At 39.5% G+C, this 14,078-nt stretch overlaps 1 protein-coding gene and 1 long non-coding RNA gene across 2 annotated transcripts in view; one reads left to right on the top strand and one right to left on the bottom strand.

Annotated features, from left to right (window-relative positions):
- The first annotated feature begins 1,003 nt into the window (after positions 1-1,003).
- Positions 1,004-14,078, top strand: part of shroom3 (shroom family member 3) — a 44,477-nt gene continuing 31,402 nt past the window's right edge. The window contains exons 1-2 of the mRNA XM_016664470.1: positions 1,004-1,502; positions 4,900-5,054. Of these exons, the coding sequence (XP_016519956.1) occupies positions 1,350-1,502; positions 4,900-5,054 (308 nt within the window). The 5' untranslated portion in view covers positions 1,004-1,349. The remainder of the gene's footprint in view (positions 1,503-4,899; positions 5,055-14,078) is intronic.
- Positions 2,888-4,124, bottom strand: LOC107833962 (uncharacterized). Its single transcript, XR_001659729.1, has 3 exons — positions 3,968-4,124; positions 3,401-3,631; positions 2,888-3,331 (listed from the first exon to the last, which is right to left on the bottom strand). It is a non-coding gene; the product is annotated as an uncharacterized LOC107833962 (long non-coding RNA).

Raw genomic sequence — 14,078 nt, 5'->3', positions numbered from 1 at the left:
GTGTTTCATGGTTAGCTTGGGAAGCTAACCTCTTGTTTCCAGACTAGATAATAGTGGTAAACAGAGTTAGTTCATGTTGTCCCTCCATCTGTCCAAGGTCTCCCACTTATCGGACCTTCAGCCTCCATGTTTATCAGGTCGCAGTGGGAACAGCAGGCCAGAAGGGAACGATAGTCCCTCCACTGAACGCCTGATGAAACTGAGAAATTAGTTTGAAAAAGAAAAACAGAAATTTGAAACTCAAAAAAAGATTTAAAAATGGAAAATGTTTTGACACACAAAAAAATTAATCTCTAAGATTTGAAACTGAAACAATTCTTCAAAACTTCTTCTGAGAGTGAGTGTTTCTCTTCGGTTTCAAACCTTTTTCAGTTTTAAATCTTTTTTTACTGTTTGAAACTTTTTCAGTCTCAGACATTTTTTTCAGTTTCAAAATATTTTAGCAAATTATTTATTATTTTAGCAAACTTTATGACTCGTAGCCCCGTAGTCTCTGAGAAGGGGCATGTTTTTAAAAATTAAAATCCATTTTAGAAAAACAAATAGTTCCCATGTGGGCGGGGCCTAATGAAAGCAGAAGATCCGCCTCCAGTAGTTCCAGGATCTTTTGGTGTTAAAGTTGCTTCTAATCAGCTGATTTTAGTTCTGGTTGGTTAATTAATCATGAAGGAAGTTTAATCTGGTTTTTTACAGTAATCTGAACGCAAACAGAGGATCAACAAACAGCCTTTCACTCCAACATCCTCCTTTTATTCTCAGCTTATCTGCATTTTTGTTCCAGTTTTCTTCATTTGTTTTTTTCTGGACCTTGTTTGGCCTTTTCTTTCTCTCCTTCTCATACCTCTCCCTCTCTCCACTTCACTCCTCCTCTTTCTGTGTCTTTTCTCTTTGCTCGGTGAGTCGCAGTAAATCCTATTGTGATGCTAAACTGATTTTGGGCAGGGAGAGAGAGGGAGAGAGGGAGAGAGAGAGAGAGAGAGAGAGGGAGAGAGAGAGAGAGAGAGAGAGAGAGAGGGAGAGAGAGAGAGAGAGAGAGAGAGAGAGAGACTTTGGATTCATTTTCAGCAGATCTGAGTCTCACTTTGATTCTTCTTCCGCTCTCCACAAACTTTCGGGAATCTTTCCAGGTTGAATCCGGGCGGCTTTTTTCCGGACTCGATCAGCCGCTCTCTGCGCTACAGGAATGCACTTTGCAGGAAAGGCGCAAAACTCCTCCTGCTGCCTTGTTTTCCCCGCAAACCGGGATTTATAAATGAGCGGCGATGCACCTGTGAGCGACCCGGAGTGTAGCAGCTCATTCTGGGCTCCAGCACCGCCGCCGGGCTGAGCGCCGTCCCCGCGGGCCGGGCATGGAGCGCCGCGGCCGGGCGGGGCTCCAGCCGGCGGGCGGAGGAGAGGGAGGCGGATGGGTGCTGGTGGAGGCCCGGCTGCAGGGAGGAGCGCCGTGGGGCTTCACCGTGCAGGGCGGCCTGGAACACGGACAGCCGCTCATCATCTCCAAGGTCAGGAAAAATCAGAGTTCAGGCTCGTTTTACACATGAAACCCGACAAATGAAAAACTTTCCCATCAGCCGGCTCGGATAATAAGCGAACCGAGCTGTTTCTAACAGGGCCAGCAGGGGGCAACAGAACATATTTACAAAGTTAATTCAATTCAATGAATGAAAATATGATTAAATAATCAGAAAAATATTCAATGTAGAGAAAACACAAAAACAAGCTAAACTAGAAAACATATACATACAAAAACAGATGTATTTATAAATACACAAATCTAAAAACATGCAACATGTAGGCCAGTCACCACAAATCAATAACAAAATCATTTCCATTTACATGACTCACCGTTTTTCTCTTTTTAATAAGCTGTTAGTCACTTCATGGCTTATTTAATGATCGTTTTTGACTCTGGAAAAGTGTTTAAATATTGTTCAGAACGTTTTCAGCGTCTGATTGGCTGAACCATTAAACTCGAGCCTTAAATCTTTCACCATTTTTTTCGTGTTGTTTAAAGTCACAGTTTAAAGTCTAACTGTTAACGAAGCTCATCAGTCGCTCCTGACCTCGTTTTATTAAGATGCAAATCAGCAGCTGCTGACGGAGAACGTAAAGTGGGACAGGAATGTGAGTAATCTGTTTTCCTGATGCATTTGAACGCAGCGACGGCGTCATGTCCAACGGTTCGGAACCGGATCGGATCGGATCGGCTCGGTTTGATCAAACGCTGCTCTGATTCTTCACATGTTGAGCGAAAATCATATTATTTATTTACAGGTTTATTATTATTTTTATTTTTGTTTATTGTTTTATTTCAGTTAATCTTTTTATAGCTTTTGCACTTTTACAGACACTGACTTGCTAAATTTTAATATTTTTACATATTTTAAAATGTTTAATATTTGATGTTTGAAAACTTTATGGATTTATCTTAATCTTTTTTATTTATTTATTTTAAGCCAGTTTTTTAAAAAGAGATAACAACAGATATGTTTTGACTTTTAATACGATTTTACTCATTTATTTTTATTATTTTCTGTCTAATCAATCAGTGTAAAATTGATCCAGGATCAGTTTCTCTGCTGGGTTTTAGTTTTTTATTGATTATTGTCTCAGTTCTGCTGTAACAGCCTGAGCAGCTCTGCTTGGATTTCTCCATCTGCTGGATAATGAATTTCAGCTGGAGTACGAACACACACACACACACACACACACACACACACACACAGAGTCTCGCTGCGTTTCTGCCGTCCTTATTTGGGTTTATTTATCTCTAACAGTCAAACACTGCAGGCATGCGGACGGTTCTGCAGAACTCAGGACGGGTTTCTGTCCGTTTTCCTTCCACTCTGAGCTCCTTACATTCTTATATTTATCACCATTAAACATGATTGAGTTAAAAACCATGTATCGGTTCTGGTTCTGATGGGTTTGGGCTGTGACACACCCAGAACCCGCCCACGCTTGGCGGTGCTGTAGCAGAGGGGCGGGGCTTATTGGTACCTGTCAGTCGGTCTGCAGCTGCAGGACGGACAGTCAGAGAGTCTGAGTTTGGGTTTCTCCATAAAACAGGAACATTAAGACAACGACGCGCTGCCAGAACTCTGAACGATCGCAAAGATCCTGGAAGGAGAGCCGGGATTTTATGGAGCCGCTTTGGAGCAGCAACAGATTCTAAAAACAACTGAGACGTAGAAAAAGAACCGAGCTGCTCACCCCACGGGGAAGAAAAGGTTCAGTCCGCTTTAATCTGACTCCGGTCCACTTTAACCTGACTCCGGTCCGTTTCAACCCGACTCCGGTCCGCTTTAACCCGACTCCGGTCCGCTTTAATCTGACTCCGGTCTGCTTTAACCCGACTCCAGTCCGCTTTAATCTGACTCCGGTCCGAGTCAGCTTTAACCCGACTCCAGTCCGCTTTAATCTGACTCCGGTCCGCTTTAATCTGACTCCGGTCCGCTTTAACCCGACTCCAGTCCGCTTTAATCTGACTCCGGTCCGCTTTAACCCGACTCTAGTCCACTTTAATCTGACTCCGGTCCGCTTTAACCCGACTCCGGTCCGCTTTAATCCGACTCCAGTCCGCTTTAATCTGACTCCGGTCCGCTTTAATCTGACTCCGGTCCGCTTTAATCTGACTCCTGTCCGCTTTAACCCGACTCCAGTCCGCTTTAATCTGACTCCTGTCCGCTTTAACCCGACTCCAGTCCGCTTTAATCTGACTCCTGTCCGCTTTAACCCGACTCCAGTCCGCTTTAACCTGACTCCGGTCCACTTTAACCCGACTCCAGTCCGCTTTAATCTGACTCCGGTCCGCTTTAACCCGACTCCGGTCCGCTTTAACCCGACTCCAGTCCGCTTTAACCCGACTCCGGTCCACTTTAACTCGGCTCCGGTCCGCTTTAACTCGGCTGCGGTCCACTTTAACCCGGCTCCGGTCCGCTTTAATCTGACTCCGGTCCACTTTAACCCAACTCCGGTCCGCTTTAATCTGACTCCGGTCCGCTTTAACCCGATTCCGGTCCGCTTTAACCCGACTCCGGTCCGCTTTAACCCGACTCCAGTCCGTTTTTCTAGAAAGTCTGGTTTGGTTGCTCAGGTGTGAATGCTAATTGAACTCCAATTAGCAAACGCTCAGTCTGGGTTCAGTTGAAGTTAATTCAGTTTTATATGTGAACACCAAGTGGACTGGAGACCACTCCAAAAGTAGGAAGTGGACTACAGAGAAGGGCATTCTGGGTAAATACAACCAAAATAAACTAGCTATCGACACGTTAATGGGAGAAATGTCTCCAGAAATCCTTCAACAACTAAAATTAGATGCCTCCATTTCAGTTTTCATTTGGTGAAGGAAGTTGCTCTCAGTGTCTTCAGAGGTTTTTGTGTCGTTTCCTTCAGTGGTTCTTGCTGCAGCGCCCCCACAGGCCAGGAGGGGAACAGGTTGGTTTGATTCAGAGCAGACTAACCACCAAAACCAAAATAAAAGCTGTTTCTATTAACTACGCTTTTCTTTTTATCAGCTTCCTTCGTCTGGTTCTGATCTGGTGATGATAGCAGTGGCCATTATTACTGCTTTTATTATTATTACAGCATTTTTTCTATGGACTCCACCTGTTATTTCCAGTTTTACTCATTTTAAAAACATTTCTGTTGTTGTTTACACAGTTTTGTTATAAAACACAGAAATGAATTCACGTTTTGTAATTTTATAAAACGTTCCTGTTCACTTCTTTGGCTCTTTTTAGTAGCTATGATGCATTTAGTCTTTTTTAAAATATATCTTTATACCTTTACCTGCATCGTCTGTCACTTTTCTCCTGTTGCAGCAGAATTTCTCCTCTGTGGGTCAATAAATTACATTTAAATTTGATTCTAGTGGTGAATCTTTGGTTCTCCTTCCAGGTGGAAGAAGGCGGTAAGGCGGACAGCGTGGAGCGCCCTCTGCTGGTTGGGGATGAGCTCATCATCATCAACGACGTGGAGCTGAGTGGCTACAGACAGGAAGCCATCGCTCTGATCAAAGGGTCGTTCAAGACGCTGCAGCTCACCGTCCGCAGGTTTTTATTCATTTACTTCTCCTGCCATGTAATTTGGTTAAATCTGGAGAAAATTCTTCATTTTTATGAATCTGAGCTTTTGTTCCTGCCAGCTTCCAGACATGAAGCATTAATGATTAATGGGATTTAACCGGATTCTGTGGGAATTTCCCCTCAGAAAGTTTCAGGATCTGCTTTTCCGGCTTTGCTGCGACTTTATGGAATAATTTTATCTCCTGGATGTGAATCCAGAAGGTCAGGAAGAGGTCAGAGGTCAGAGGTCAGGCTGGATAACATTAGAAAACATCCAGCAGACATTTAAACAAACAGGATCTTTAATAAATCAAAATGAAGGATGTCCTTATTGATCATGATAAGGTTCTGTTCCCAGATATTAATAAATATTATTTATTTCAGTATTTTTATAAAACGTAGAGATAAAAACTACAGATTTCACAGAAGCTCAGCTCTCGTCTCTACGTTTGTTTCCGTTCAGAGTTTTTCCATCGCGCTTTTCAAACAGGTGAAAACATTTCAGTATTTCACGTTCGGCTGAGAACTGAGTGAAAACCGAAGGCAGGATTTCATTTTTGTGGTTTAGCAACAATCAGTTTGTCCTGCTGTTTCAATGCATCAGGTCCAGACAGAGTTTATGAATTAAAACGAGTTTATAAATCCAACAACAGGCTCATTAACCAACAGTTAGTGAGTTTAATAAAAGGAGACAGGTATCGCATTAGAAATGGTTTATAGCAGTGAACGATATTATTGTTTTTTGAGATTGTTTCCAAGTAACACAATGTAAGAACAGATCATCAAATATCAATAAACACTGGGAGACATTTTAAATATCCAAGATAAATAAAAAAAATAAGTGAAACAAAAAAATAAAATTATTTACAAAGTCTGAACAAAATTATCTTTCAAAGCAGGAGCTAGTTGAGACCAAAACGCCAAACTGAAACTTTTATCATCCAGTTTTTGGTGGAAAGAGAAAAATAATAAAAGATGCAAATTGACATTATTGAGCTCATTTTAGTTTGTTATGAGATTAATTGATTTATCGCAACCGGCCTTGTTGACTTACAATCCAGAAACCATGTGCTGCATTCTGCGCAGGAGGCTCCACTTCTGCTTTTCAAAGATGTGATTTTGCATCTGTTTGGGGGGCGTGGCCACTGGATTTAAAGTGACAGAGACCCTAAAACGTCTCACTCTGAACTGAGCATACTGAAGTCTCATTACCTCAGAATGATTTTGTGCTAAAAATGTAACAAACATACTTTGAATAGGCCAAATGTATCTGTCAGTGTTGAGGCTTTGTCATTAGCTCAGCCTGGTGTGTATTTGGGTTTGGGGTGTGACGCTGCTGCTGCTACTGACTGGAAGACATGCAGGACTTTAGACTTTAGACCCCACACACACACACACACACACACACACACACACACACACACACACACACACAGTAGGACAGGTGCAGCAGCACACCTGGTAGCTGTGGAGGGCGTGGCGGTGGTGAAACCTTCCTGCGGCGCCGTTCTGATCGCGTCCTGCTGGGATCCGATGGGGAACAGAGAAATGTCTGCTGGTCGCAGGTTTGTGCTGCATTTTGTCTGATTGCTGCGCTGCAGGCTGCAGCGGCGTGCTAACCACGCTAACCTTTGAACCGGTTTGTTTGTTTCGGCTCTGACGGTTTCTACAGAACATTTTTAGATATTTACTCTGAGGATTAAAGGCTCCATTCTGATGTGATTCTAAACTCACCGTCCATATTCAGACCCAAACTAACGGGGCTGTTTAATATTTCATTGGTTCTGCTGGAGGCGGCTGCATCTCATATTGTTCTCATTTCTTCCTGGTTCCACATCGAGCTGTTTTCTAATCTGTTGCTTTTGATCGGCTCTTTTTCTCTGATGGTTTTTCTTTGGACGTTTGCTGTTGATTTTCTCTCAGTTTCTGCTGTTTGTCATAGAAATATTTGTTTATTTATTTCTTCCTTGGTTCTAATTGATAAAGTATAAAGAATATTTGTGCTATAGGACTTAATTTAGGACAAATTGGTTGATATTGGCTAATTTTAGAGCAGTGAGGATGTTTTGGTGTTTGAGGCTCTGCAGCATAAAGTGTCGTATAAAAACTGTTGGTCAAAAACTTTGTTATTGATCCATCATTACTGATTATGCTGCTGTCTGACGTTTACATTTTCCCTCTGTGCATGCGGATTGCCTTGGGGTCATAAAACGTTCACACCCAAATCATTTATACATAAATATGAACGACCACACAGAAAGAAAATCAAATTTCAGCAAAAAAGATCATCTTTCTGAAATCTTTAAAGGTTTTATTTTCGTATTTTTGCTGCTTTTTACATAGTTTCTTCTGAAGAACCAAACTGTGTTCAGAGAAGCATCTTGGTTTGCTAAACCACTTTTGCTAGCTATGCTAACAGTCACAGGAAAACGGAAAACTTAGATTCAATGTTGTTGCTTCAACAGGATTCATGAGGGAATGTGGTAGTTTGGTGGTGCTGATCCAACTAACATAATTAACTGATTATCATCAGCATAGACACTTCAAACTGTCTTAGCAGTTTGCTAATCTGGACATCGGAGGTATGAGTTAGCAAAACGTCACGGCAAAATGACGTCCGCAAAAATCTTTGCAAAGCAACTATTGATCAACCTGTGAAGACCTGAGGTCATTTAAAGTTCATCCAGGATTGGAGGCAGATTCACCCCAAAATCTGTTAGCGTTAGCATTATCATTAGCATGTCTAATGCTAATGCTCATGAAATTATTGTTAGACAAACAGAATCGGGATTATCTGTAAACTTTCCTCCTTCAGGGGTCATAAAGATGTGTGTGTGCGTGTGCGTGTGTGTGCGTGTGCGTGTGTGTGTGTGTGTTTATCCGCCGCCATCATAAAGGTGTGTGTGTGAGTTCACCAGGTGTTAGCTGCTTTTATTGTTAGCTTTGCACGTTCATTCATCTCCTCCATCCTCGCTGTCAGAGAAACAAAAGGTGTGTGTGGTGACGTCGTCTCCAAACACACCTTGCAGATGCTGCCTCACCTGTTTGCCGTCCATCCCGCCGCTCTGATTGGTGCATTTCCTGATTGGTGCGTTTCCTAATTGGAACAAAACGCAGCAGAGACTCTGACATCCAAACACAGAAAGCTGCGCCGGGAGCTTCCTGTCAGAGCCGTAAGTCTGATTTTCTCTGGGTTTCTGTCTGACTTTAACTATCAAACCACAGATTTCAGATCATTTATAAACATCTTTTCTGAAATGTTGTGAGATATTAAGGCGGTTAATCCTCATTCAAACTTGTTGGACTCGATTCTCTAAAGGCCTGCAGGGGGATAGTTTGGAGCTCTGGGCTGGATTGGCCTCTAAGCAGCTAAAATGTCATTTTCATTCACTATAATAATTCATTTGGGAATCTGTGCTTCTTCTTCCAAGAGAAATGTGAGATGAATCAGTGCTACAACACAGGATTACTATAGTTGAATAAAACTAACAAAATAAAAAACTGAAATTGAGAAAACTTTTTTCTTAACTGGTAATTAATGGTGGAAAAAACTTTAATTAACTGGAACTATCACTTTTTATTGCATATAAATTTTTGTGAGTAGATTTTGATCTAAAAGTTGTAGTTTTGCTCTGTGGTCAGTGGACCGTATAAGATCAGCCCACGGACCACAAATGGCCCCCGTACCCCACTTTGAACACCCTTGATCTTATTTTATGTAACCTCTGACCTTTTGACCACTTAAATCAAGCATTTGTTTTTACTTTTTTATGGCAAATATTGTTTTCTTTGGGTCATTTAGTTTATTTATTTATTTTATTTTTATTTTATTCAGTTTTATTTTTTGTAATCTATTCCATGTTTGTTTTATCAGTGATGGTATTACTGTGCAAAATAACATCACAAATAAAATGTTTATTGATACATTTAAAAGATCAAAGAGCTTCACAATTACACCAACGTTTGTGAAACAAAAATAAATAAAACATCTAAGAACTATTTAATGTCTCTTACTCAGAGGTCAAAGGTGAGAGGGCAGTCTGAGCATGTAGAGACAATATGTTCACCTTAAGAAATGTAATTTATTTTTGATTTCTTCTTCTTTAGTTAAATTATTTAGATCACATGAAAGCAGAATCAGAACCTGGATCACAGAATCCTGAAGGACAAAATGCAACCAGTTTAGTTTAAACTCATTTTTACAGAAAAACAAAGATCCAAATCACACCTGCAGCTCCTCTAAGGGTTGAAACTAATAAATAAATGAAAGTTCTGGAGTGGCTTAGTCAAAGTCTGGACTTAACTCCAACTGAGATGCCGTGGAAAGACTTTAAATAGGTTGTTTATGCTGATAATCCGTCCATTGTGACTAAATTTAAACCATTCAAGGAGCAAAGCGGCTCCAGATGAACCAGTTACTGAGTTCAGAGGGTCAAAACTTTTTACTGCTCATACATTCTAAAAAACCTTTTAAAACTTTTTAGATTAACAAAATTAATAAAATGTATCTACAACATTAAAGTGGGATGAAAATTCAAAAATAAATTACATTTTTAAAGAGACTAAATATGTTGTTATTCTATTAAACTAAAAGTTTATCTTAATTTCTTTATTTAACATTTATTTAATTAGGTTAGATTGAGAATTGATTCTCATTTTCAACAACAATCTGTTTAAAAGTTGTTTCATACGAAAAACTCATAATTATTTGTAAAATTTTATTAATTTTACTGTTTTTTCACCTGCACAGTGAATTCAAGGTAAATTATTTATGAGATATTCATATTTTAATCCGTCACCAATACCATTAAATACGTATTTGTTTTTAAAGAGTTAAAAAGAAAAGGTGTATAATGTTACTGACCACTTTTAGATGTGTTTTGTTACTGAAGAATAAGCTAGCAGCTAGCATTAGCGCTGTTAGCTCCTTCGGCTAGCAGTTCGTAGTTTTTCTGACTGATAACAGTTTATAGCTACATAGTTTTAGAAATCTGAACAAATTTAACAATAAATTAAACTAAATGCATGAGGATTCAAGAAAAGAGAGAAAATTAAAGCAGGAACTCCAATAATTTAATAAAAAGATGTGAAATGAGAATAAAGGAGAGTAAATGGTCACTGTGGTTTTATTTTCCATGTTCAGTTTCCATTAAGTTGTTTAAGTTGGACTGACTTTAATCCTCCTGCTGCGTCTCCTGGCTGCTCTCCTCTGTCCTGGAGTAAAGTTACACCTGAAGAATCGTATTTTACCCAAAGCCAACAGACAAAAGGGAAACGTGAGACTCCAGAAATGAGAAACCTGCTGGTTAGTAGTTTTTACTGTAGCTTATCGGTAATAAACCGTCTGCTTGCTGCTGGAGGCCGTTTCAGAATAACTTCTATTCTAAATATGGCTGGAAGTTTTGTTTTTATCATGTGAAGTCAGAGGTGCAGTTTGAAAGTGTTGAACCAAAATAATTAAATTGAAGATTTTTCCAGAAATTCTCATATTTTGTTAGTAATTTGTTAGCAGAAGAGGGGAGAGAGCTGACTGAATTTTGGAGAAGAAATGTAGGAATATTTTCTGAAATGCACAAATTAAACACATCTGTAAACTTAACTACATATTATTGAGCTACAACATTTAATTTTATGTTCTCTTGTGATTTTGTTTAATTTAAATTCCATAATTTACCAATTTTTACCACTTCCTGGAACAGGCTGAAACGACTAATCGGATTAATTGATTATTGAAATTACCGTTAACTAGTTTAGTAATTATAAACTGGAGTATAGATTCAAAGAAGGCCATTTGCTGATGAAACATATTCAGAGCAATAATTAAGCCAAAAGTGTAAAAATTACACAATGCATCTCAGATAAAATCACTTTGTCTATAAACCTGTTTTAGTTTCACCTGGTTCAGATTTACTAAGGGAATATTGGGCAATAAAATCTTTATTTTCTTATTTAAAAAGTGATTCTAATTGAATTGTTTAATGTTTCTCTGATATTACATAAAATGCTTAAGTGGTTAAATGAAAAATCTGCAGAATGTTCCAATATTAATTTATCCAACTAATCAAATAATTGTCAGAATAATTGATTACTAAAATAATAATTTATTACAGTTGTGATTGGTTCTTCATCTGAGGAAGACTCTGATTGGAAAATGACTGGCTGGTGTTGTAGTTTGTTTACAAACCCTTTAAATTAAACAACTTGTGAAATTTCTTGTATTTTTGGCCCTTTTGGTGTTCCATATACAAAAAGCTGGAATGCCAGAGTGTAGCACATTAGCAACAGAGTGTGAAACATATATATATGCGCTCACATTAGTTTCACTGCAAACTCTGATTGGTGCCTCAAACAAAACAGATTTGGAGTTTTTGAGCAAAACTGCAACATTTTTCATAGTTTTACTAAAAGTGTGGGTGATAAAGAGATAACCCATTTCTGATACGATATCAGAGGTTTAATATCAGCTGATATCAACCTGATGCAGAAAAACAGCTGAAATGACTTAAAATGTTAATTTTTTCAACACAGACATAAATGTGCTGATTTATACATTTATTTGCTAACTGCACCAGTACAGCACATTTAATTACACCAGTAGCTTCACAGGCTAAGGCAAACATGGAAAACTAACTTTAGTTTCTTTGTAACATTCAATGTGAAACAAATAATAAAAGAACTGAAACTAAAGCAATAGATTGACTACCTTGTCAAACATGTAACTGATGAACTGTCTGCAACAAACCTTTAAAATGCTTCAGAAAGAGCAATTAGGAACCCTGAAAAATAGTAATAATATAATAATAATAATAATAATAATGATAATAATAATAATGATAATAATGAACATATGTACATAATAATACATAATAAAACAGAATTAGACTGATTTTTTTTCAATATCAGGCTGAATACAGATATTAAAACCAGATTGGTCTGTTTCTCCATCCTGGTCCTCAGGCCTCCTGTCCTCCATGTTTTAGGTGTTTCCCTTCTGCTACACCTGCATTCTATCTCTGGGTGATCAACAGGTTTCTGCAGGACTTGATGGTCATACAATCATTTGAATCAGCTGTTCTGGAGTAGAGGCTCATCTAAAACATGCAGAGCCGGGGGCCTGAGGACCAGGTGGAGAAACGCTGGACCAGAACAAACTCCAGTTAAAGTTCCAGTTAGTGAAATTCAACATGTTAAAGTGGATCAGAAAAGGTTTTTTCTGCCGGTTGGTAGTTGTGTCTGGTGGTTTTAGATAGAAAAGGTTTTTCTGCCGTGTCCTCTTCATGAACCTGCCGGTTTGGATTTGGTCGAGTCGGTTTGCGTCTCTCTGGACTCGGTAGTTTGGCTTCGTTTGGTGTTTGTGTGATTCGGAGTGAAACACGTGTCTGTTTTACTCACTGAGTCCTGAAGGTGAACATGTTGTCCTTCCTTCTGTTATTTTTAATAATCGATTAGTAAAATGGAAGGTAAAACAGCTGAAATTCCAAGGAAAGCCTGAGAGCCTGTCCTGGAGGATAATCGATGAAGCGTTTCCAGGTTGCGCCATGTTGAAGACGACCTCTCGTCTCTCAGTTCGTTCTGCTGAGCGTTCGCTCTTTCATATCCGCCTCTTTGTCTTCTTCCATTCATCTCTGGTGACTCTGCGTCTTTGTGCTCCTTTGTTGCTGGTTGACGTAATCGAGCTGAATGAATGTTTGAGTTTCTCTGCCCAAAACAGAAGAGAAAGAAGTCACTGCGAGGACAAACCACGTCCATCGCCGGGGCAACCCCTCCGTCTGTGTGTGTTTAGCACAGTTTGGTGACTTCATGGGACCAGAGGAATAAATCAGACCCATCAGGTCCACTGGAACGATGCTGCACTGGCAGAATGAGACTTTAAATCCATCTGGAACATTTTAGTGTTGATCTGCTGCTAAATCCATGCTTAGTTCTTTCTTCAGCCCCACTCATCATGCTGCCACCACCGTGCTTCAGTGTAGGTTTGGCATTCCTGTGGAATTAAGGTCATCAGCACATTTCTTACAGCCAACATTTGATCCATCTTATTATGGACATATTATGCACAATTCCCTTTTTACAACTTATTGCCTTTTTTTGCTGCTTCTAAAAACAATCAAAGCACTTAAAAAATAAAAAACACCACCTGTTTTTGGGCAATAAATTCATGTTTTTTAGTGTCTGAAAATGAGCTTTTTTTAAAACCTCCTCATTGTTGAGTCATATGTTCTGTTACCTAGCAACCCCAGCTGAGCTCCACCCCGTTACCTAGCAACTCCTGCAGAATTCCTCCCCGTTACCTAGCAACTCCAGCAGAGTTCCACCCCGTTACCTAGCAACTCAGGCAGAGTTCCACCCTGTTACCTAGCAACCCCAGCTGAGCTCCAGCACGTTCAGTCAGCTGGTTTTCACAATATATTCGCTGTACAATGGCTGCTGGAAAAGACAAGAGGTCTTTTTTGTTGACTTACTATCCAGAAACAATTTGCTTCATTCTTGTTGGCTGTGCAGGAGGCTCCATTTCTGCTTTTCTAAGATATACGGTTGTATTATTGCGCATCTGTTTCCACCCATTTTCATGTGTGAGTGTAAACATTCAGTTGGGGTGTTGTGGCCAGTAGCAGCTTATTTGGATTTAAAGGGACAGAGCCCAAAAACAGGACAAAATACGCAGAACTGAAATCTCATCATCTGGAGTTACTTTGACCTGTTCTCATCTGTTCAAGGAAACATAATTGGTCACCTGCAACATTAACGTAACGGTCTGAATGAATATGTGAACGCTAAGTTTGCTCCAAAAGCAGGAAATGCACTACAGCGCAGTATATCATTACTGATATAAATTTGTTATAAAAGTATTACTGATTGCACTTTAAAAATGAGGTAACTTTATGTTATTAAAGGTAAAGTTCAAACAGTAATGATTTCCTGGTTAATGTCAAGTTGTCATAACAAAGACATTGTGAATAATGTCAACTTTGTATTAAAAGTGTCATAATTTACCGAATGACGCTTTATGAC

The sequence above is a fragment of the Poecilia formosa genome, unplaced genomic scaffold, assembly GCF_000485575.1.
Source record: "Poecilia formosa unplaced genomic scaffold, Poecilia_formosa-5.1.2 Scaffold489, whole genome shotgun sequence".
NCBI lineage: Eukaryota > Metazoa > Chordata > Actinopteri > Cyprinodontiformes > Poeciliidae > Poecilia > Poecilia formosa.
This window is presented reverse-complemented; position numbering and strand designations above follow the sequence as displayed.